The sequence below is a fragment of the Opisthocomus hoazin genome, chromosome 9 (assembly GCF_030867145.1).
Source record: "Opisthocomus hoazin isolate bOpiHoa1 chromosome 9, bOpiHoa1.hap1, whole genome shotgun sequence".
NCBI lineage: Eukaryota > Metazoa > Chordata > Aves > Opisthocomiformes > Opisthocomidae > Opisthocomus > Opisthocomus hoazin.
The window spans coordinates 18,817,990-18,840,716 of record NC_134422.1 but is presented as its reverse complement, the minus strand read 5'-3'; the positions used below and the strand labels follow the sequence as shown (position 1 = coordinate 18,840,716).

The window sequence follows — 22,727 nt, the reverse complement described above, 5'->3', positions numbered from 1 at the left end:
GTGCCCGGCGGGGACGAGTCCAGAACCCTGCTCGGACAGGGCTGAGCCACCATGGGGTGTCCCAAGCGGGCTGCCCAAAGCCCTCTTGCCTTTGCATGGGTGGGCCATAGCTCCCCACTCATGGAGACCCCCATAGCCAAGCCAGCAGAACCCCTGCAGGGTGGCCGTGCCCCTTGCAGGGGGCTCGGTGCCATCCGGGTGCCCCCTGCTCACCTGTCGGGGTGCTGAAGGCCGTCTCATCCTGGAGCTCGCTGCGCTGTGTCACCTGGGGGTCGCTGGGCTCATCCTCGCCCGTCTCCGAGTCTGCAGGGAGGGAGAGCAGGGGGTGAGGGGACGCGGGCACAGCAGGCCAGGCTGGCGCTGCCCCTTGCCGACCCACCGGCTCCAGGGCCAGGAGAGCAGCGCCCGGGCAGCTCCAGGAGCAGCAGGTGGTGTGACTGTGACCTGCACGGATGAGCCACCAGCAGGAAAAGGCTGGACCAGGGGTGGGAAAGTCCGAGGGGAGGGCAGGCAAAGCGGGCAGGGGCAGCACCAGGTGATGGGAGGAAGGGAGACGGTGGCGACAGCGGGAACACGGCTGGCAGAGGCGGCGTGGGGACAGGGACGCAGGGCAGGGGGACGGAGCCGGCAGTGGGGCTGGGCAGGCTGGGGCACAGGGCCCGCTCTGGGGACGGGGCTGGAGTCGGGCAGGGGTCTTCCTACCGTAGCTTTGTTTCCTGCAGGAGCGGAAAACTTCGCTTCCATAGGGGCAGCAAGAGAGAGAGAGACATCAACACCGGGTTATCGGCCCGGCCAGCGGAGACGCGGGGGGCAGCGGGGAGGGACGTGGTCCCCAGCACCTCCCCGTGCTGCTGTGCGGCAGAGACCTGCCGGGGCAGCGCCTGGGTGGGCCACGCCGGCTCGGAGAGACTGGAACCCTGTGCCAGGCTTCGGGTCCAGGGTTGGGGCCAGGACTGGGCGTTTGCCCATCTTGGGATCCCGCAAGAAGCACCTCATGCCCTGCCCGGCCCCGTGGCAGGGGCCAGGCACCCATGGAGCACAGAAGCAGGTCTGGCTCTCCCAGACTTCCCCACCACATCTCCACTCTGTGCCCATGTTCCCTGTATGCCACCTCGGCGCTGCATGCAGACCCTCCTCGTACGCCGACCATCCCACCTGCAGTGCGCAGCACCATCCCCTCCCCGTGCCACGGCCACCTCCTGTCCCCAGAGCTGCTGGAGCTGCCCCGTGGGCTGTCCTCGCCCACCCTGTGCTCCGCAGGGCACCACAGCTTGGGGCCGGATCCCCAGCCCGTGCCCCAGCGAGGCGCTCCTGGGGGTGCTGGGGCACATGGATGTGTGTGTCCATGTGCAAGCACCCTCCCTCTGGCACACACACGTCCATCCCCTGCCCCACTGGTGGCAAACGCTGTGCGACACGGCCATGCCCCACAGCACGGCCCCGCAGATGAGGCAGGGATGCTCAGGGTAAGAGCACCAGTAAGAGCCTCCCCACGGGCAGGGCACAGGACAGCGGACACCGTGCAGCCAGGGAGAGACAGCCTTTCCTCCTCGCTGCTGCCTGAGCCCTCGCAAGCTGCTGCAACAGACCCCTGTGCTAGGGATGTGTCCCCCGCCCCAACACCACTCCCCTTCACCGAACTGTCACAGCACGGTGGGGGGCCACGCTGCTCTCCCCCACTCCAAGCTGCCCCTCTGCAGCCCAGCACGCTGCCAGCTGCCCCGTGCGCTGCCACCATGCCAGGCTCCCCAGCCCAGCCACCACAGCCTGGCAGCCCCCGAGGAACTGGAGCTGCAGGGCCTGGCCTCGTGGGTGACATTGGGAGCCCCTGGATGGCCAGGACCCTGTTTCGGGACTGGCGAGGCGCAGCCCACACCTGCCCAGCCTCTGCAGCATGGCGGTGGGGCCGGACCCCGTCCCGGCGCACTCGGGGCGGCGGGGGGGAGCCGGGTCCTGGTAACTCAACGCACCATGCGTGAAGCGCCCGAAGCGCCGCGAGTGGCCGGTCTTCTGGAAAGGAAAAGAGAAGAGAGCGTTACCCGGGGCACGGTGCCACGCGCCGGCTCACACACGCACGCTTCTGGCACGGCATGCCCGCGAGCACGCACCCCGTCACGGCACACGCGGCACCACTCACACACACACCAGCATGCTCGCACCCTCCCGCGGGCATGGCACGCTGGGCACCGCTCACGCTCACACGCACGCCCCCGGCTGCACGCCCACGGGGTACCCACGGGCACACACCCACGGGCGCGCACCCCCGCGCTAGCAGCTGTGAACGGGTGTAGGTGGACACGTGTAGCGCATGCCCGACCGTGCGCACACACGGTCGCACACACTATCCCTTGGTGGTGGCACTGTGCACCCCAGCCCCGCACCGCTGCCCATGCCCAGGGAGTGACAGCCCCGCTGCCTGCAGCCAGCACCGCCTGCAGCAGGGTCTTTGCCTGGGCGGGCGCTCAAATGCTCCACAGCCCCTTCGAAGCCACCGCCCGTGCCAGCGTGGGGACTGGGCCAGGAAAGCATCTTCCAGGCACTGGCCCAGACGCCACCACGGGCACCATCCCAGCGTGGGGACAGCATTCCCTGTCCCCGGCAGAGGCTGTGCCAGCTGCGAGAGTAGCTGCCTGGCACAAGCGGCATGGGACCGGCCTGTCTGCGTGGGGCTGGAGGTGTGGGAGCCACGCTCGCCTGCGCCGTCTGGGCAGGCAGGTGGGACCCAAGCATGGGGCAGAGGCGTCGGGAGCTCCCTGCCAGCTCGGCTGCCCTCTGCGCCGCAGCCCAGGGTTGGGCACCCGCTTGCCAAGGGAGGGACTGGCCGAGGGCGACCCGGCTGCCAGGGCCAGCATGCACTGACACCACCTCCCAGGGAAGCAGAGGGATGGGGTGATCTCCAAGCAGAGAGCGGGGATGTGGTGTGCCGACAGGCAGGGCTGGGCTGCCAGGACTGAGCATCCTTCCCAGCCAGTCTGGGTGACGGGGTCTCCCCAGGACATTGACAACCCGTGCCCTGTCTCCTCGGCAGCTGGACACCCGGCTTTCTCGAAGCCCTTTGCCCTGCCAGTCCCCCCTGACTCCGCACAGCTCCCGGGCAGGGTCACTGACAGACGGCCCCTGGTGACAGACGGCTCCCGGGGACAGCCAGCCAAGCATGGCCAGCAGTTAGCCACCCTTGCAAGGGCGGCAGGCTTATTTCCCACACCCCAGAGCTGCTGCCACTGCGGCGGCCGCCGCTGCTGGTGCGCAGGTCCTGGGGGCTCCCACCAGCCCCCTGTCTGCATGCGGTGCTGGCCAGAGGGCAGTGGCTGCACGAGACACATTTGTATTCAGGCTGAGCCAGGCTTCACCTCCCCTCCTCGGCTGACTGTGCTGGGTCTGGCTGGCAGCCCGTCTCCCAGGCCAGGGAAAGATAGATGAGTGATTAACTGCACCATCGGCGGATAATTCCCCCATTAAAAAATGAAAATGCAATTGAGTGCCATTATCGGGTGCTCTTGTGGTTTCCCCAGGGACTGGTGCCATCAGCTCCCCATTAAATACGGCGGCTGCACCCAGCAGGCCTGGCCTGGGCTCCGTCACCCGGAGCTATGGGGTGGCTGAACCCCCTCCCATCTGCTCCGCAACAGGTCCCTGTGATTGGGGCACCCTACGGGCCAGACCTCTCTCGGGCACAGCACCCACCCGCAGCTCAGCAGGGAGCGAGTGCCGGGTGATGCAGGGTCACCCCCAAGCAAGGAGGTAGAAAGGGGGCAGGAGCGGCTCGGGGCTCCCTGCGGGGCTGGGGGCTGGGCGAAGGGGCAGGTCGGAGAGTGGGGGGTGTTCCCTGCCTGGGATTTCATCTGCACCCCAGCAAAAGGGGTGGGGGAGCTTGCTCTGTACCCACCCGGCCTGGAGTGGAGAGAAGCACCCGGCCTCAGCCCTACCCCACGGAGCAGCTGGGTGAGACCTGGCGCTGCCTCCTTCCCCCGTGCCAGGCACAGACCCCTCTGCCCAGGCTGGGGTCCTGCCCTGGTCCTGGCATGCGGCATCCCTAGCCATGGCCATGGGGGCCAAGGGGACTCAGGGGGGAGAAGGGGCTCATGGGGCCATGGAGCACAGCCCGTGCAGCCTGCCACTGCCTGGCATCTGGAGCCCAGCACCCCACGGCACTGGTGCCACTGGTGCGAGACAGGCTGACAGGGAGCAGGGACGGGGGGAGGTGGGGAGGCAGTGGGTGGCTTGCCTGCTGCGGGGGGACTGCTGCTCTGGGTGCTCTGATACCCCCCACGCTTGGCCAGCAGAGCAGGACCCTGCCCCACCACCCGGGCTTGCTGCCCCAAGGGCAGATGGGGCAGCCGGGCAGTGCCATCCACCTCGCCCCAGAGGGACCCCCCCCAGCATCCCTGGGGACCTGTGTCCCCAGGCACAACCCTCATGCCCGGGAAGGGGTCACCCACAGCCCCTCCCCAGCCCCTGCTGGGACCCCAGGCAGGGTGACAGCGGGGAGGCTACACCCCCGCTCCGGGTGGAGCAGCGGGGTGGGCTTGTGCACCCGGGGAAGCTGGGGAAGGGGGGCCTCCTGGAAGGATGCCCCCCATCCTCCACCCCGCCGCCGAGGCCAAGTGACGTCCTTGCTCCTTGCTCGGCGGCGGAGCGTGCGGCGGGGCCCGCGGAGGAGCCTTGCCTGTGCCAGGCATGCTCCTGACGCGGAGGGGATGACGCATGCAAAGCTTCGTCTCCAGCTCCGTGACCACCAGCAGCGGGGCTGGGGGCAGCCATGAAGCCGCCTCCATTTCCCTCCCGGAGTTCCGGAGGGCAGAGAGGGGAGAGGGTGGCGTTGGGGGGCGGGGGAGGATGCCCCCGGCGGGGGTCCTAAACCGGCTGCTGGCACAGGCGGTGCTGGGCACCTGCCCTCTGCTCCTCCTGCCCGCGCTGGCGAGGACGCGACGGCAGCTGGTGGCTTTGTAAGCGGGGCTGGAGCCGGCGATGGGCGAAGCCCTGGGGAGCCCCGGGTGGGAGCAGCAGGGCCGGAGGGACACCCCCACCCCCATCCTCCTCCCCATCCCCCTCCCCATCCCTATCGCCATGCGCTCCCGCTCCCCGGCGCTGCCCTCCTCCTCCCGGCAGCCCGGAGCCCTTACCTGGAAACGTTTCTTCACCCAGATCTTCTTCATGCTTCTGCAGAGCCCCGCTGGCCCGGGGGCAGCGGCTCAGGCCCGGCGGGACGCCAGCCCGCTCCCGGCGGGGTCCCCGCTGTCAGCACGCCGGGGGCACAAGCGATGCTCCGAGCATCCTCCGCCGGCGGCAGCCGGGGACGGCGCCGGGAGAGGAAGGGGCTCGCCAGGTTGGGCTCTCGGGAGGGCTGGAGCTGTGAGCATGAAGCATCACTGGAGTGCTCCTCCCTCCATCCTTCCCCCGCCTGCCTCCGCCTCCGCCTCCCCGCCAGCCCTGGCACACGGCGACAGCGGCGGGGGACAGGCAAGGCACAGGTGGCGGGGGGCGAGGGGGGGGGGCGGTCGGGCACAGGTCCTCCCGCCCGCTGGCTTTGGCTACACGGCACCCAGGGGTCCGGCAATGAGGCTGTGCCGCTGTCCCCTGCCGTGGGTCCATCCTGCCCAACGCCCGGGGCGGGGGCTGCTCTTCTCTCCTGCGCTCAGCACCGTGGGGCACAGCCCACCGCCGCGGCTGCCACACGCACCCCGACGGGGACAAGAATAACACAGCACGCCGCGCCAGCGCTGCGCCTGGCTGCCCTCCCCACGCTGCCCCCAAAAGTGCCCCCAAACTGCGCCTGGCTGCCCTCACCACGCTGCCCCCCAAAGTGCCCCCAAACAGGGCAGCGCAACCCCACAGGAGGCAGCGCAGCCGAGGCACTGCCCGGCCGAGATTCAGGCTCTCCAGCACTCTGCCAGCCTCCGCTCGGTCCCCCGCACCCTCCATGCAACGGTGACGCAGAAAGGTCCCGTTACCAAGACCGTGGGTGCGGGTCCCAGCACTGCTGACCCACCCAAACGAGAGCTAATACAGCAGCCCCCCAGCCCGGCACTGCCCATGAGCCCCTCTCGCAAACCACGCAGCCCTCCCCTTGCAGACCACAGAGCCTCCAGCCGCAGGCACCCCGTACCCTAAGGCAGACCTTGCACCCTTCCTCCCGGCTCCCCCAGCACCCACGCAGGATGGCGGGGCTGTGCTGCTCGGCCCTGGGCTAGCGTCACTGCTTGGTGGCTGGTGGGGATGCAAGCTCGACCCTGGGACGTAGGTCGTTGTCCACGCTGCATGACACACGAGACCACCCTTCACACCAGGGCGAGGACCCACGGCACAGCTCAGGGCAGGACTGGGTGCCCGGGACTGAGCTGCGATGGGGGTCCCAGAGTGTAGGCAGAAGCTGTGGGTTGGGGGTCCCCAGTGAAGCTGGTCAGGGCCATTAAGGCCTGTCAGTGCTCCCGGGGTGCTGGCACAACCCCGGCACAGCTTCCCCGGCCGAGCATCCCCAGCCCTGCCGACGTGTCCCTGTTCTCCGGGTGATGCTGCAAACAAGCTGGAGGAGCAGTCCCAGCCCCACATCACCAGCTCTCCAAGCCACTGAGCCCCACAGCACCCACCAGCCCCTTTTCCAGGCTCCTGGGGAGGCTGCCAAGGTCCCAGATCTACTGGCTGTCTGCCCTGCCCCCACCCACTGCAGAGCATCCACGGGGACGCTGCTGGAGGCCTCGCCGCCCAGCACTTGTCCCTGTGCTGCTCACCTGTCCCCTGGGGAGCCGGCCACCCCACGCAGGGCTGCACACCGGCATCACGCTCCCCATGACGCTTGGCAGCTCCGGCAGCTTTTCTCCGCTTCCCCTCTCAGCCCATGACTCCCAACGTGAGGCTTTTCATGGCTCCATAATCACTTGCAAATTACCCGGTACAAAAGGAGCTGTTTATACAACACTTCTGACAGTCCCACAATTTGAGTGATGCTGCGGAGTTTCCGTGGAGACCCTGCACGTCAGGCGAGTCCTGTGAATGCCAGAGCTGGCACTAAGGGAATCTCCTGTCGGAGTTAGAGGACTCTGCTGGCCCCCCAGCCCTGGGTGGGGACAGAGAGGGGTACCCCTGAGCCCACAGCAGGCTGTGGGGCTCATGCCTGCCAGGGTCCCGGCACCCAGGGTCTCCCTGCCAGGTGCCCTCACACAGGCTGTGCGTGCCTGTGGTCCTGCCGCAGACCTGCACAGCCTATGCCTTTCTTCACGCTCAAGTGCTATAAAGGCCTGGTCAGGGGTGCCGGGAAGAAGCACCGAGGCTTGGGCTTGGCAAACAGTGGTGCCAGGGCGAGGGCACTGCCACCATAGAATCATAGAATCACAGAATCATAGAATCATTGAGGTTGGAAAAGACCTCTAAGAGCATCAAGTCCAACCACCCACCCAACACCACCATGCCTGCTAAACCGTGTCCTGAAGTGCCACATCTACATATTTTTTGAACCCCTCCAGGGATGGAGACTCCACCACTTCCCTGGGCAGCCTGTTCCAATGCCTGACAACTCTTTCAGTAAAGAAATTTTTCTTAATATCCAATCTGAACCTCCCCTGATGCAACCTGAGGCCATTTCCTCTCGTCCTATCACTAGTTACTTGGGGGAAGAGACCAACATCCACCTCGCTACAGCCTCCTTTCAGGCAGTTGTAGAGAGTGATAAGGTCTCCCCTGAGCCTCCTCTTCTCCAGACCAGAACAGCTGCAGGGACAGCCCCAGGGCTGGCCCCAGGGAAGGACCACATGTGCCCAGCCAAAATGCAGTAATTTGGGTATCCTCTGACTGCCATGTCCACTGCCCCATCGGCCATGGCTCCCGGCTGGCCTGGCACACAGCCCTGCCCTGCCACTGCGGCTCTGCTGCTCGGCCACCCCTCAGCAAAAGCCTCGGGAGTGGCTCTGAGCTACCCCAGTGATGCTGCACCCCGGGGGCAGCTGGGTCACCTCCGAGGGGCTGTGTCTGCGGCAGGACCCAGAAGTCCTTTCCAGAAGCAGCAGCGTCTGCAAATCCCCCTGCAAGGGCAAAGCCGGAGTCCCTGCAGAAGGTGTACGGTGGGAGGTGACAGCAGCCTGCACCCAGGGTGGCCCCTCTGCCCTGCACCACAGCATTGGCCGGGCACCCGCCACCCAGCCCCGGCCATCAGCCCCCTTGTCTGGGAGCTCGACTAGTTGATGTCGGTGGGTGCATGCAGACATCTCGGGTAGGAGGAGGTCTGGGAACTAATCTTCCATGTGTTTGCACCTCCAGGAGATGCTGGGGTCACTCTGCAGGGCGCGGGGATGTGCTGGGAGCCTGAGGTGGGGACCGTCCCCAGCCCTGTCTCCAGTGGGAAATACACGCGGTGGGATGGCCCTTGTCACGGGGCAGCGCAGCACCGCAGCAGCTTTCCGAGCCCGGGGAAGAGCAATGCTCTGCCGCAACCCCTCTCCCGAGGGCTACGGACACCCCAGGTGCCCTCCCCACCATCGTCTCCCCTTGCCATCACTAGAAGGATGCCCAAGCACACGGTGCCTGCACACGAGGACGCAGGGACGCAGGACAACAACGTGACCTTGGCTCCGGGCACCTCGGCATGGGGCGGGATGGCAGGAGGCATTTTATCCCTGCCCTGCCAGCCCCGGTCCCGGCTTCCCCCCTGCCCGGGGCTGAGGGGCTGCAGGCGGGGGAAGCAGGCAAGGGTGCAGGCAGCAGGGCAGAAGCACCTAGCCCCTTCCCAGTGCCACCGCGCCAGGGAACAAGCCAGCAGCCTGGCGTCGGGAGGCAGGAGGGGCACAGCGAGTGCTGGGCAGCACGGGGAGGAGGAAGACGCCGTCGCCCCGTCACGCAGCCCGGAGCGGCGATGCTATATTTACCGGTCTGCAGGCCCTGGACTCTGCTTCTCGCCTGTAACACAAGCCCCACAGCCCGCCAGAATCCGAGGGGACGGCACATTCCTCAGCAAAAATAACCCCCCGGCAGCGGGCGAGAGGGCAGGGGTGGAGGTGACTGACTGGACAGCTGCACCCACCGCTCCGCTCGCCAGGCAGCAGCCCTCCCGCTCCGCAGCACCCGGGGACGGACACCCGGCACGCGTGGCCATCGCGCCAGCCCCCTGCCCAGGTGGCTGGGGGCAGAGCTGGGAGCCCGAGTCCCCGGCAGCTGCCCGTGGGCCGGCCCCGGTGCCATCCCCAAGGCCAGGGAACGGGCACAGCCCCAGGGCATGTGGCTCCCTGGGAATGGGCGGCTGCGCAGCCAGTCCACCCGCTGTCCCGGCTGGCTACAGGCATCCCGAGGGGCAGGTCCAGCCCCGTCCTCCCTGCTCTGCCCAGCCCTGGGGACCTGTCCCTGTGCCAGCTGAGACCAGCGCGCACGGTGGCACTGGCCAAGCAGCTCTGCAGAGACAGCCCCCGCGCTGGCACAGCCGGGCATGGTGCCCACCCCACAGCGGGGCACGGCAGCCTGGGCTGGAGCCTTGCCTCATCCCGGGCTCCTCCGAGATGCTGCTGTGCCCTGGGGCTGAGCAGACAGCCAGGGGCAGCAAGGGGAAACTGAGGCAGCCCCAGAGAGTCCCACGGAAGGGAGGAGATGGCAAAGGGAGACTTTCGGTACTGTTTAGTCCCTGAGCAGGGCTGGCAGCGGCTCCAGAGGGAAGGGGCAGTTGGCGTTAAACATGGGCACAGTGCTGCGAAGTAAGGGACTAAAATTAGGCGCTGAGATAAATCACCAGAGGTGCTGAGCCACCAGGGACACTGTCTGCACAGCCATCCCCACCAGGGTGCCATTGCCATCGCCACGCACCACCAGCCACAAAGCATGCCCGAGCAGCCCTACTGTAACTCAGGGCTGGAAGGGAAGAGGCCGTGCAGGGCCACCATGCACGGGCAGCTCCTGCCCCCTTCCCTGCCCCCAGATCCAGACGGGTGCAGGCTGTTCCCCGGGCAGAGGAAAGGTTCCAAGGCGGTTTGATTGCTGAGTGCAGGTGGAGGCGAGTGGAGCGAGACCCTGCGCTGGGAGCCCAAGACAGACACATCCAACCTTGAAACAAGAGGCAGCCCCGGCGGGGAGGATCAGGCAGCGCTGGCACAGCGAGGGAGGGCTGGGCTCGAAAAGATTAGCCCGGGTTCTTAAGAGGTGATTTAATCTAGTTTAAGGGGAAAAAATTCAGGAAATGCAGGTGAGAGGTGATACAGGCTTTAGCTAGCCTGGGGGCAATGGAGACACAGTGGGGTCCAAGGCTGGCTGAAAGGGGCTGGAGGGTCCCTGGATGGTCCTGGGAAGCCTCTGGACCAGCCTGGTGCTGGTGTGAGAAGGGCCAACACACCCCACGTGCAACCATGGAGCTGGGGCGTGAGGCAGAACCCGCTGCAGCAGAGGGGCAGAGAGCGGTGGGACAGGGCGGGGATGGTGGGACGTGGCGGGGACGGTGTGTCCCTGGGAGCTCCTGTGCCTGGCTGCACAGCCAGCCCCACGCGTGCGCTCCCCGCTCCCCACACCGGGCACTGACGCACTCAAGGGACCTGAGAGAAGAGCAGGAGAAAATCATTAGTGGGGTGGAGCGACAGATTCAGGGCAAGGGATTAGAGAAGCTAAATCAGGCTCTTGCGAGCAAGGGGGAATGCTGAGCGGGTGCAGGAGGAGGTGCCGGGGCCGAGCACGGAGCTGGGCAGCATGGAGCCCCCCCCCCACTAGCAGTGATCTCAGCCACCTTGGGGAGAGCCGATGCTGGGCCCTGCAGAGAGCTGCAGCCTGGCCCAGGTCTGGGGGAGAGGAGGCGGAGGACTGGGCTCTGTGCCCACTGGAGACCGTGAGTCAGGAGAGGCAAACAGAGCATCCCAATACCTCCAGACCTGGGGGTCTGGGACCCTGAGCCCTAAGAAAGACCTCATCCTTCCTGGTGACCCTGTGCACATCCCCTTGCCCCATAACCGGCCATTGACACAGCTCACAGGGCTCCCCAGGGAACAAGGACAGGGTGTCCCCGCCTGGCACAGGGATGGCTCAGGCACCAGTGGAGCTTCCACGGTCCCTGGGGTACTGGGTCTCAGTGGAGGGTGTGGGGAGCCCCTGAGCAGCCTGGGCCTCCGTGCCGGAGGCCCGTGAGCCGTGGCACACGTCCCGGCAGGGTGTCAGGCGGGTGCAGAGCGGCGACACGGCTCCTCCATTTCACACGATGACCCGTCTCACTGCTTGGCTGCCAGCATGGAGAAAATGGCCTCAGAGGAACAACACGCTGAGTCCCAGCGCCTTGCAAGGGGGCCAGGTGATACGGCCAGATGCCCCACCGCACCCCATCACCTCCACACCCGCACCCCTCTCCAGCACCCGGCAGGACGCGGTGCTCCCGGAGCATGGCTGCAGGGGCCATTCTGCCCCGGGGCAAGGGCAAAGATACACCGGGGGCTGCCCAGCCCGGTTCCCTGGAGCCTGCGTGGCTCCAGAGGCACCTCTGCCCCAGGGCCAGCTTTTTGGGTGGTTGTTTGCTCGACGGCGGTGCACCCACAGCCAAGCGCCCGGGCCAGGGTGACATTCACCCCGCGCATTAGGCAATCCTGGCTGCTCTCCCTCCCTCAGCTGCTCCAGAAAGGCGATGCCAAGGGCCAGCGGCTGGGAATCGGGAGCGGGGACGAGTGCGTCAGCACAACGGGAACGGGCACCTGGGGAAATCAGGCGGTGCCGTGCTGCTGGGCAGAGGCAGGGGGGCCCAGGCCGGCAATGCCATGGAGGGCTGCAGCTGCATGCGGGAGTGTGAGAACAGGGTGACCCTCCCCGCCTCGGCCCCCACCCCGGGACGGGCTTCTCCTGGCCTGTGGGACACTGTGTGCCTGCCGCTCTCTCTGCACACAGCCCCTGCGTGCGACTGCACAGTGCCACGGTCCCCAAAGGCGATGCAGTGACCCCACGCAGACCCACTGCGAGGCAAGACCCCTCCTGCACTCTGCTCTGCTGCCTCTGTCCCCCCACCGGACCCATGAGCAGCAAGCACACCTTCGTCCATCCTCCAGACACTGCTCCTCCAGCCTCCCGGCTCGCACAGAGCAACCCCTCCTCTTCCTCCATCACTCCCCTCCAGCACTTCGAAGGCTCCTTCTGCCCCCTCCTCTGCCACCTAGTCCCCCCCTCAAGGTGCAGCATCTCCAGCCTGCCTCCCACGCTGCCCAGCCTCAGCTGCAGCTCCTTCCCCAGAGCCCCGGGGCTCAGCACCGCGTCTGTGGTGCCCCAGGGAGATGGCATCCATCCTGGGGCAGAGCGGGCAGAGCGGGCTGAGCCCCAGACCAGCCTGGCCCCTGTGCAGGATGCGGCCCACCCATGCGAGGACCCAGAGCAGCGTGCCCAGCTGCTGCACCCAGGGGTGATGAGCAGAGGGGCTGCCATAGGGCTCTATGGGGCCAGCAAAGCTTGGCTCCATCCCTGTTAATTAGCCACTAGGCCCCGCCCACCACATGGCACAGACTCCACCCACTCAACAGCCCCGCCTCCTGCAGTTTTAGGCTCCTCCCTCCAGCCCCACCCTCGAAGGGTCCCAGTTCTCCCAGTGCGACTCCAGCGCCTCGCGCAGCTGTGATGGTGATGCCGTGGGCAGCTGATGCAGAGGCACCGGGGGGTGCCGGGTACCGTGTCAGTGGCTGCGGAGGGTGGCACCACCAGAGCCGCGCACCCGAGCCGCATCTCTCTCTCTCTCCTCCTGCCCCGAGCAGGCTCGGCATCACAGCATCACATGCTCCCGACACCTCCGTGCCCGGCCCTGGCACCCTGCCTGGCCTGGCAGCAGCTCCTGCAGCCACATGCTCACTCCAGGCCAGAGATCTGCCCCGGTGCTGCCGGCACCGCGCACCCCAGCCCGCAGCAGGGTGGGCACGGCACAGCCCAGCCCCGGCCAGCCCCAGGAGCCCGCGAAGCACTGGTGCCATGCTCAGCAGTCCCGTGACCGTGGCTGCGCCAGCACTGCCGTGCCGATGGCCACGCCGCCCTTACCTTCCATCTCAATGATGGCCAGCACGGCGCTGGTCATGGCCTCTCCCCGCTCGTTCTCGGCCACGCAGGTGTACACGCCGGCATCCTCCTTCTTGCTGTCCCGGATCCAGAGGGTGCCGTACTCCTCCCCGCGCGGGGCCAGCGGCTCCTCGTTTCGGTACCAGCGGAGGCTGGGCTGGGGGTTGCCCACCACCACCACCCGCAGCCGGATGTCGCAGCCGGTGCCGATCGCAGCGTTCTTCAGCTTCCGCGCAAAAAACGGCGCCGCCGGGCGAGCCGGGCCCTCCTCGGGTGTCCCCAGCTCCGCCGTGACCTTGGCACGTTTCGGGGGGATGCCGGGGCTCGGCGGGGCCGCCCGGGGCTCCCCGCCGGCCCTACTCGTGCCACCGCGTCCCTGCGCTCGGTGCATGGTGTGCAGATCCCCTGCCCACCCCCGCGACCCCTGAGCCGGCGGCGCCGTGCCCCTCTTCTCCCCCTGCCCACAGCCCGGGGGTGCTGGGTGCCTGCCAGCGGTGCCTGCAGAGGCGGTCCCCCGCTCCAGGTGCCGTCCGGTTCGCTGCCTCCCCCCCGCCGGCTGCAGCCCCCGAAGGTCGCAGCGTCGTGGGCAAGCGAGGGGCTATTTTTAGGGCCCGGGCTCGGATTGCCGCCGTTCACCGAGCACCCCGTGCAGCGCGGCACCCACACCCCATGCTCCGCCACGACCCCGAGCCCGCCCAGCGCCTTGGCACCTGCTCCTCCGCCGGACTGGGTGCGAGTCCCACGGGTGCCGGCCGCTCGCCGAGCCGTCCCGGCGCTGGGGCCGTGGCGTCCCCCCCCTCGCCCGTCCCAGCCCCTGTGGCCCCCGGCGAGCTGCGCTCCCTCTGCCCCCTCTCCTGAAGTGGCAGCTGCCTCTGATATGTCACATTCCTTGGCCGGGCTCCCCTCTGCGCGCCCGCCGCCTCGGCCCTGCAGCCCAGCTCCGCTTGCAAAGATAGCGAGGGGCCAGCGCCTTTCCATATTAGCAGCGAGGCTCGGGGGGGGGACGGACCCAGCCTTCCTCCCCCCCCCTTCCCCTTCTCCGGCAGTGTCACCGGATCGGGACAGAGAGACCCTGGTGGCATGTGGAGGGAAAGGACACCATCATGCTTCCTGCAACGCGAGACCCCAGGCAGCAGCCAGCCCCGTGGGGCCCCTTCGCCCCATCCCCAGCCAGCAGTGGAGGAGGGGGGGGGAGAGGTCCCTGCATCCCTGCACACCCCAAATGCACCCAACGCAGCAAAACCCCATTTCTCTCACCGAGCGCCCACCTCGCCAGCCAGTCCCCAATTCAAGCCCTGCTGGGAGCAGGAGCACCCGGCTGTTGGGGTTTGGGGTGCCCCGCGGGAGCTCACAAGTGCTGCGCTCCAGGCAGCGAGCGACCGGGGACTGCCCGTGCCTCGACACCTCCAGGCAAGGCAGGGCTTCCCCGCTCCCGGCGCTACGGCACGCGTCTCAGCACAAGGCCCCGGCCGCCCTCGCCAAGGGCTGTGAATGTGGGCGAGCGGGACGCGAGCGACACGGCTCCCCGCTCCCCAGCTGCGGACCGGCCCCGCCGACCTTGGCACAGCCCGCTGCCACCAGCCCAAGGGCGCGGGCGCGAGTGGAGCATCACCGGAGAAGATACCAGGACCCCCCCCGGCTGGTGTGGCTGGGGCACATCGGAGCGGGATGTCCTGCTCAACCTGCAGCCCCACTGCAGAGCGGCTGAGCCAGCCCCGGGGGTCTCTGGGGGGCTGGAGGAGAAGCCCATGAGAGGCTTGGGGGTCTCTTCTCTGCCTGTGCTGCCCTGCGGGCAAAGGGCTGCTCTGTCCCCCGCCTGTCTCCCCCAGCCCCAGGGGCAGAGCCAGCCTCTCGTCCCTCCCCGGAGCAGCCCTGGGGACAGTCCTCGGTGTCACAGGGCCATCTGCTGGAGACAGCCCTTGAGATCCGACACCCCTCCAGCCCCGGCTGGCCCCGCAGCCAAAACCGGGGTTCGCCACGCCAGCCTCTCCGTGGGGGACTCCCCAGCCCCGTCCCCACTGCTGGCAGCAGCACCCTGCCTTGTCCCTAAAACGCCACCCCCTGCCAAGCCCACTGCCCTCCCAGGGCGCTGCTGCCAGGCAGGGGTTGCAGGGGGTCCGACATCTCCTGGGGCAGGGTAACCTTGGATCTCTCTCCCCTGTGGGATGCTCAGCCCTGGGTTCCCCTGCGGCAGCCCCCATCGCTGGGGTGAAGGAGCCGAAGCCAAGACCCCCACGCTCCAACCACGGGGAGGGGGCACTTGTGTTCGGGGGAACAGGGCACAGGGGGCAGGTTGAGGCTGGAGGCTGAACCTAGGGTTGGGGCAGGTGTGGGGTGGTGGGTCGGATGCCCACAGGGTGCCAGAGAGGAGGCAGATTTGGGGTGAGGGGGCTCTGCTTGCGGGTCGGCGGCAATGATGGGGTCTTGAGGTAGGTGCAGGTCTGGGGAAGGGCTGACCCGGGTGAGGGCAGAAAGGGGGTGGCTGTGTGGCTGAGAGCCACCAGGCTATGATGTGAAGCCCTGGGTGTACGGGGGAGGACAGGGGACAGTCACCCAGAGCCCTTCCAAACCTGCTCAGAGCTCGGCTGCCACTGCCCCCAATCCCAGCAGGGCTCCCCCACCCAGTGCAACTGGGAAACCCACCACCACAGGCAGCAAAATGCTCTGGAGTACCTTCAGGGTGAGGGACACACATGTTTTGGGGGACCAGCATCCAAGTGAAGAGATGTCTCAGGGGGATGCCGGCCCCCCATCCACCCCAGCCCAACCCCAGGGGTCCGTGCGATGCCCCTCCCCCCGGATGCCACCTCCCCGCCACCCCATCCCATCCCTGCCCCAGAGACGTGCTGGGAGGAAGGGGTGATGCTCCGCTGTTTATTTCAGCCGCCTGAAGAGTCACGTAGACGCGGTGGGGTGGGGGTGCAGTGGGACAAGGGGTAGGGGCGCCTGCCCTGGCCCCCGGGCCTCTCTCCGGCTCCTCTCCTTCTCTCCCCCCTCTCTCCCACTCACTCACTCCTCCTCTCTCCTGTGTCCACCTACGGGTATCCTCTCGGCTCACGAGCCTGGCCCCGCACAGCCTCCTGCTGCTGGGGGTCCCCATGATGGGGGGCACGGGCGCTGCCCTCCTCTGCCCCATGGGGCTGCTTCTCGGGCCGGGGGGAGCACAGAGCCCCAGCCCCCCCGGGCCAGGGGGGGATGCAGGTGGGGAGCACCGGTCCCCACTTCTCCCCAACCCCGGCGTTGCCACCGTGCACCCGGAGAAGTGCCAGCTCTCGGGAGGCCGGCAGCGCCGGCGCGGGGGGACAGGTCCCCGCTCCTGCAGGATGAACCCCAAGCCCGTGCCCGGCGCGGGGAGGGGGCTGCGGGGGGATCCAGAACCCGCTGCTGGGACCGTCCGGCTCTCCGGGGAGCTCAGGCCACCACCTGTTCCCCCCAGCCCCTCCTGCCTGTCCCCTCCCTCCCTCCTGCCGCCCCCCCGGCCCGGGCCTGATCCTGACGCTGCCGCTGCGAAGCTGCGAAAGCAGAGCGAGCCTTTCCAAGCCGAAGGAGAGAGCCCGGGGGGCACGGGGGGCCCGGAGGCGGCTGCATGGGGGTGCTGGGGGAGCACCGGGGGGCGAGGTGGGGGGCAGGAGGGGGGCTTGGCGGCAGGACGGAGGCAGGGACGGAAGGTGCCGGTGGACTGCCGGAGCAGCCTCCTTTACAGCACTTCATGCTGCTGCTGGGTCGCCTCACTCACCACCTGCGGGGAGAGAGGAACCCTGAGACGCCATGTGGGGCCGGCACCGGAGCCCCGAGCTGCGGGACAGGCGCCGTGCTCGGCCCCCCCCCCCGCCTCCCCAGTTCCCCCGGTGCTGCCCTGTGCTCACCTCCCCGTCGCGGGTTTCGATGGTTTTGATCATCACGGTCTTTTTGGTGTGCACCTCGGAGCCACGCTGCTCTGGGCTGGTCTCTGCGGGCAGGAGGACACAGGGGATGGGACCGCAGGGACGCGTGGCATGGGGGCACAGCAGTGGGGCCGGGGTCACTGGGGGGCTTCAGGAGCCCTGGCTTAACCCCCCCTCCTTAGCTCATGGCAACACCCAGCCAAGTGCCCCCACACCAGGAGCTCAGTGTGGCACCCCTGGGTCCCCAACCTGCCAGCCTGGCTGCAGCCCCCCAGGAGGGAGATTTTCCCCCACACTGGGACTCGTCCCAGGTCCCCCTCCTCACAGGGCGACGCTCACCTCGGAAATTGAGCGCAGAGGCGAAGGTCTGGTGCATGGGGATGCTGATCCTGCGGGGACACAGAGGGCAGAGCTCAGCGCCAGCCAGCCCCAGCCCTCAGGTGGCTGCTCGCAGGGTGGGAGCCCCAAAAAACAGCTGACCTTTCTGGTCCCCCCACCTCGTCCTGCCCCCCACTGCTGCTCACCGGTTCTCCTCGCCCTCCAGTAGCTTGCGGTACGTGGCGATCTCCACATCCAGGGCCATCTTGACGTTGAGGAGGTCCTGGTACTCGCGCAGGTGCCGAGCCATCTCATCCTTCAGGTGCCGGATCTCCTCCTCCAGCCGGGCGATGGTGTCCTGGTACCCGCCGGCCTCCCCCGCGAAGCGCTCCTCCATCTCCCGCATCTGGCGCATCAGCGAGTCGTTCTGGGGGGAGAGGTGGGCTCAGAGAGGGGGGAACCCAGAGGGGCCAGGGGTCACCTGAGGTGGGAGCTGGGGATGCTGGGGGCATCCTAGGGGAGAGGCAGGGAGCTGAGGAGAGCTGTGGCCAGCCCTGGGCTGGGTCCAGCTGATGAGGGGCTGTGATCGGTGGCCGTCACCCTCTGTCTGCCCAGCGCTGGGTGGCAGGGTCTGGCAAGGGCAAGCTGGGCAGGTGCTGGGCAACCCCAGCACCCTCTGCCCGGGTGCCCAGGCCCCCCAGCAAAGCTGCCCTACCCCGGCGGCAGGGCATGGAGAGCTACAGGAGCACCAGACAGCTGCCCAGGGGTGGCACTGCCATACTGGTGGCTGCTAGCTGGCTCCTGTGACCGTGACCATGCCGGAGCGGGACAGTTGTGCCCTGTTTGTTTACAACCACCTTCCCAGCCTGCAACCAGACACCCCGAGCCCTGCGCCCGCCTGCCTGGAGCCTCCCAGTCTGGGACACCTTTTGCAGTCAGCGCCTTGACCCCGGGCTCTGCCAATACAGAGGCCCAGACTGCCACTGGGGGAGGCACAGCCCAAATCTGGGCGATGAGTCCCCTCATGGCAGCAACTCAGAGAGCTGGGAAGAGCCACCACCCCAGAGATGTCCTAGAGGACCCTGAGGAGCCCCAGAGCAGCAGATCCTTGCAGCCAAGCTCAGGGTCTCCCCAACACCGCCCATGTCTCACCGTGCCCTTGAGGGCATCAATCTCGCAGGTGTAGGACTGGATCTGGTGCCGGTACTCCAGCATCTCCTGTTTCGCCTGCCGCAGCGCGTCATTGTTCTTGTTGGCCGCTTGTGTCAGGTCAGACACCTGGGAAGAGACCAGGGTCAGCGGGCACGGCCACCGGGATGGCCAGGACCCACCGCAGTGTGGCCAGCCCGGAGCCTGCCGCCTCCGGCACCTTGGACTTGTACCACTCCTCGGCCTCGGCAATGTTCTTGGCAGCGATGCTCTCGTACTGGGCGCGGATGTCCCGCAGCGCAGCCGTCAGGTCAGGCTTGGAGATGTCCATCTCCACCTGGATGTGCTGCTCCTGCAGCTGAGCCTGCAGCTCCCGGATTTCCTGGGGGGACAAGGTGACACCTCAGGGCACCCGGTCTGTCCCCCGGCCACACGGGTGCCTGCAGGAAAGGGGGCTGCCTCTGACCTACCTCTTCGTGCACCTTCTTGAGGAAGGCAATCTCCTCCTGCAGGGACTCGATGCGTCTTTCCAGGTCAATGCGTGCCAGCGTGGCCGCGTCCACGTCCTGGGGGGAGCAAGGGTTAGTAGGGGGGGCGTGGGGGGAGCGCGGGGACCACGCATCAGGGCTAGAGGGTGCAGAGCCATGCCCAGGGCCTTGCCCCGGGGCCAGGCTGCTGTGGGGGGATGCGGGTGGGCAGGGAGGCGGGGGTCCCACCCCGCATGGCGGGGGGACAGGTACTCACGGCTCTGAAAGCAGCCAAGTTGTTCTCAGCCTCCTCCTTCAGCTGGATCTCTTCTTGCAGCCTGAGGGCAGAGAGGAGGGGGTCAGGGGTACCCAGAGGGAGCCCCGTCCCCCAGCGGAGATGTCCCCCCGAGATGTCCCTGAGCCCAGCGTGGCCCGGCGGGAAGACGATGGATTGTCCTGCGCTCCCGGCGGGCGGCGGGAGGGCTGGCGGGGGGCCAGGGGCTCTTCCTCCCATTCCCTATTATAGTCAACGCCAGAGAGAGCACAAAGGCATGAGGTCAGCTCGGTGCCACGCGCGCTGCCCCGGCCCTTATAGGGGAGAGTGGCCGGCAGCCGTGGTGCAGGGTCCGGCATGGGGGGCCCAAGGGATGGCCACCAGCTGGGACGTCCTGAGGGCAGCAGGAGGACAGGCGGGTCTCAGTGATGCTGTGGGATGGGGGTATGGAGGGGGGACCGCTGGGGTGTGAGCCCAAGGTCGGGCTGGGGAGCCGGGCTGTGCCAGGGGAGGGGGCAGTGCCGCAGGCTGCTGGTCAGGGGGAAGGCGGCAGGCAGGAGACAGAGGTGCCCGGGTGGTGCTGGCACATGGGGTGACAGGAACCTGACACCCGTTTGTTCTGTGTCCCGTTCCTCCCGTGACATTCAGGGGTCCTCCATGCCAACAGCCGCAGCCTCCCAGCATCGGGGGCTCTTCCCCACCAGCACGCCAGCACTCGATGCGTGGGGCAGAGGCTGAGGTTGCGAGGGGGAGGCAGCAGGCTGTGTCACCCCCAGGAGATGGGGACTTGGTGTCCCCAGGGCACAGGGGCCAGGAGGGAAGGCGCAGACCAGCATCGGAACAATAGCGGCTCACACCGAGCATCCGCCCCTGCTGCTGGGGGCCTCAACACTGGTCGGACCCCGGGGGGTCACTCAGCCCGGTCGGCCCAGAGGCTATTCCCCCTGGCCCCAGACCCCTCCCCGGCAGCAGCCAGGCCCACGGCATCCTCGGGGGATCCCAGCTGCTCCCAGGGCACCACGGACACCCACGGCAGGCCTGGAGCATCCTTGGCCTGCGGCAGTGCAGCTGCTTCCTCCCCTCCCGCCTTCTCCTCCGGAGATGGCAGAGCACCCCCCCGGTCATCCTCCCCGCTGCTTCCGCCTGCCTGGCCGGCTCTGTCTGTCCATCTGTCCCGCAGGGCTCCGCTCACCCACGGGCTCCCCAGCTCTCCCTGGCATGAGCAGGGATGGAGACCCTTGGGGTGGGACACTCCAATCCCCCCAGCTCTGGGGGTCCCGTGGCATCGCAGCCCGACCTCAGCTCTGCTGCAAGGGAGAGCACGGGGGACACCCTCGCTGCCAGAGCCATCCTGCCCGCTGCGTGCTGCCTGGGCACCCGGTGTGGGCTGGCAGCGGCCGTCCCGAGTGCCCTGCTGAGATGCCCAGGCTGTGGGCACCTCACTTGCCCAATCCCATGACGCTGGGCCAGCTCCTCCTTGTCTGCCCCATGCCGTGGGTCAGGGAGCACCCAGCGCTAGCTGGGAGCCCTTCTCCCTCCCAAAGCTCCCAGCCACCATGCCAGGGTCTGGCACACTGCAAAGTGCGCTGCAGGCAGGTGCAGCCAGCGAGAGGCACGGCCAGGGTGGCCTCCTGCCCCAGAGGACGGGGTGAGAGGGACGGAGGAGCGGGGCCACGATAGGCTCTAAGCCTCCGGGCACAGGGATGTCAGTGGGCACCCAAGGGACTGCTGGGGAGAGCTCATCCCTAGGGATGGAGATGCAGGGATGGGACGCCCACAGGGACACGCCAAGGCCCCTCCTCACCTCTGCTTGAGTTTCTGCAGGTCATCCAGCAGGTTGTCACGCTCAACCTCAACGCGGGCCCGCTGGCTGGTGAGCACGTCCACCTGGCGCCGGAGCTCCCGCAGCTCCTCCTCGTACATCTCGGCCACGCGGGTGGGCTCCTTGCCCCGCAGGCGGTTCACCTCGGCCACCATGAGGGCATTCTGCTGCTCCAAGAAACGTACCTTCTCGATGTAGTTGGCGAAGCGGTCGTTGAGCTCCTGCAGCTCCACCTTTTCGTTGGTGCGGGTCTGGAGGAACTCCTGGTTCATGGCGTCGGCCAGGCTGAAGTCCAGCAGCTCGCCAGCCCCTTGGTAAGCGCTTTGGTAGGAGCGCAGGGGCGTCACGCGGGTGGTGCGGAAGCTGGACAGGCTGGGGACGGCCGAGGTGCGGGACACCTGGTAGACACGGGAGGTGACGGAGCTGCCGCTGCTGCCCTTGCCCCCGAAGGAGGCGCGGGAGAAGACCGGGGAGGCACCGCCGAAGGTGCGGCGGTAGGAAGAGACCCGCTGGCTGGAGGAGTAGGACTGGCTCATGGCGGCGGCGGCGTGGGGCGGCGAGGCCGGAGCAGGGAGCGGGCGGCGGGGCTGGCGAGCGGCCGGCGGCGAGGCGAGGCGTCGGGAGGGGACCCGCGCTGCCGCTATTTGTATCCTGCTGACATCACTCGCCCCTCCTGCCGCCGGGACGCCGGGCGATGCTGCTGCAGGGGGGGATGGCTGCTGGCCCCCGCCCACCACTCCTCACCTGCCCACACCACCAGCCCACGGACCCCCGGGTGGACGACAATGGTGCCCGTGGAGCCCCCAGCACCCCCAGACCCTGCCGGTGTATCAGCACCCCCCCCAGCCACTGCCACACTGTCCCGTCCAGGGGGGTGCGAGGGGAGGAAGGGGGGCAGGCTGGTGGTGAGCCCCCCAGCACTGCCCAGACCCCATCGGGGCGCAGTGCCACCCATGGGGGGCTGGACAGATAGACAGCCTGGGCTGACACCGGGGGGAAAGCAGGGGACTCAGCCCTTCACACCATCACTCGCCCCTGCTCGAGCCAGACCCCATGCCCAGTGGCCACGGTCCCCAAATTGATCTTAAGCACCCCAAAACACCCCAGATGGCATCTTGACCCGCCCCACAGCAAGAGCACCAGGCTCAGCTCTCCATGTGGGACCAGACTCCATCCCCCCCTCCAGAGGGGGGGCAAGGGAGGGCCCTGGGGAGGGGGTGATGTGGGGGGATCCCTGCCCTGAGTGAGTTTGTGCTGACCCACCACCCAAACCCCCCTTGCTGGTACGGGGGGCTAAGCGCTGGCCCAGGGCTGGGTGCTTTCAGGGTGCTGCTGAGTGACCCCGAGCAGGTGCTGGGTCCGGAGCGGTCTCAGCGACGTCACCCCCCAGGTCCTCGCTCCGGCACATTCCCGAAGCAGCAGGCACCCAACCAAAATAGCCTCCCGAGCTCATATGCATGGGACATGGGTGTTATTTATAGCCGGGGAGGCACCCTGTTAACCCTTCTTGTGCCAGGCGTACAGAGCAAGGCTGGACGGGGACCCTGCCTGGGGCAGCCCCAGTCCCTCCTTGGTCCCTATTACCCCAAAAGCAGGACAAGGTCCCCAGGACACCCTGGGGTGCTGCAGGCTCTGCCCTGTCTCCTTGGCATCCCCCTTGGCCTGGCAGTACTTTAGGGAGCAGAAAGCCCAGCCCAGCTCCCCAAGCCTTCCCAGAATGAGGAACACCCCAGTTCACCCCAAGACCTCCACCGCAGCTCCTCGCCTCCCGGGCAGGCGGTGGGCCAGGGCAGGGAGCCCTGGGGCCACGCACAAACCCATGCCAGCTGGAGAGGACATTC

The 22,727-nt window shown here is 67.9% G+C and overlaps 2 protein-coding genes across 8 annotated transcripts in view; both read right to left on the bottom strand.

Moving 5' to 3' along the window:
* The window catches only part of SPEG (striated muscle enriched protein kinase), a 38,487-nt gene extending 24,732 nt beyond the window's left edge, over positions 1 to 13,755 (bottom strand). For 4 of the 6 annotated variants that reach the window (XM_075429774.1, XM_075429775.1, XM_075429776.1 and 1 more), the window contains exons 1-2: positions 12,955 to 13,755; positions 214 to 303 (exon numbers count right to left, since the gene is read on the bottom strand). In XM_075429774.1, the coding sequence (XP_075285889.1) occupies positions 214 to 303; positions 12,955 to 13,363 (499 nt within the window). In that variant the 5' untranslated portion in view covers positions 13,364 to 13,755. Of the gene's footprint in view, positions 1 to 213; positions 304 to 702; positions 733 to 1,970; positions 2,011 to 5,123; positions 5,390 to 12,954 lie in introns of those variants that run through there. The other 2 variants (XM_075429778.1, XM_075429780.1) reach the window with 2 other exon arrangements.
* A 2,077-nt stretch (positions 13,756 to 15,832) lies between these two features.
* On the bottom strand, positions 15,833 to 21,505 carry DES (desmin). 2 transcript variants are annotated; one of them, XM_075430853.1, is made up of 10 exons: positions 21,393 to 21,505; positions 20,869 to 21,284; positions 19,068 to 19,128; positions 18,794 to 18,889; positions 18,544 to 18,705; positions 18,327 to 18,452; positions 17,381 to 17,601; positions 17,196 to 17,245; positions 16,839 to 16,921; positions 15,833 to 16,711 (listed from the first exon to the last, which is right to left on the bottom strand). In XM_075430853.1, the coding sequence occupies exons 1-10, from the start codon at positions 21,420 to 21,422 to the stop codon at positions 16,670 to 16,672; spliced, it is 1,287 nt and encodes a 428-aa protein (XP_075286968.1). In that variant the 5' UTR covers positions 21,423 to 21,505; the 3' UTR covers positions 15,833 to 16,669. The 2 variants fall into 2 exon arrangements, with proteins under 2 accessions (XP_075286968.1, XP_075286967.1); XM_075430852.1 differs by having other exon boundaries at positions 20,869 to 21,505.
* Between the last annotated feature and the right edge of the window lie 1,222 nt (positions 21,506 to 22,727).

Coding starts and splice junctions, on each gene's coding strand:
- DES (XM_075430852.1), bottom strand. CDS start 21,422: ATGAGCCAGTCCTACTCCTCCAGCCAGCGGGTCTCTTCCTACCGCCGC. Junction 18,706..18,793: donor TCAAGAAGGTGCACGAAGAG/GTAGGTCAGAGG, acceptor TTGTCCCCCCAG/GAAATCCGGGAGCTGCAGGC. Junction 17,246..17,380: donor CTGGAGGGCGAGGAGAACCG/GTGAGCAGCAGT, acceptor GTGTCCCCGCAG/GATCAGCATCCCCATGCACC.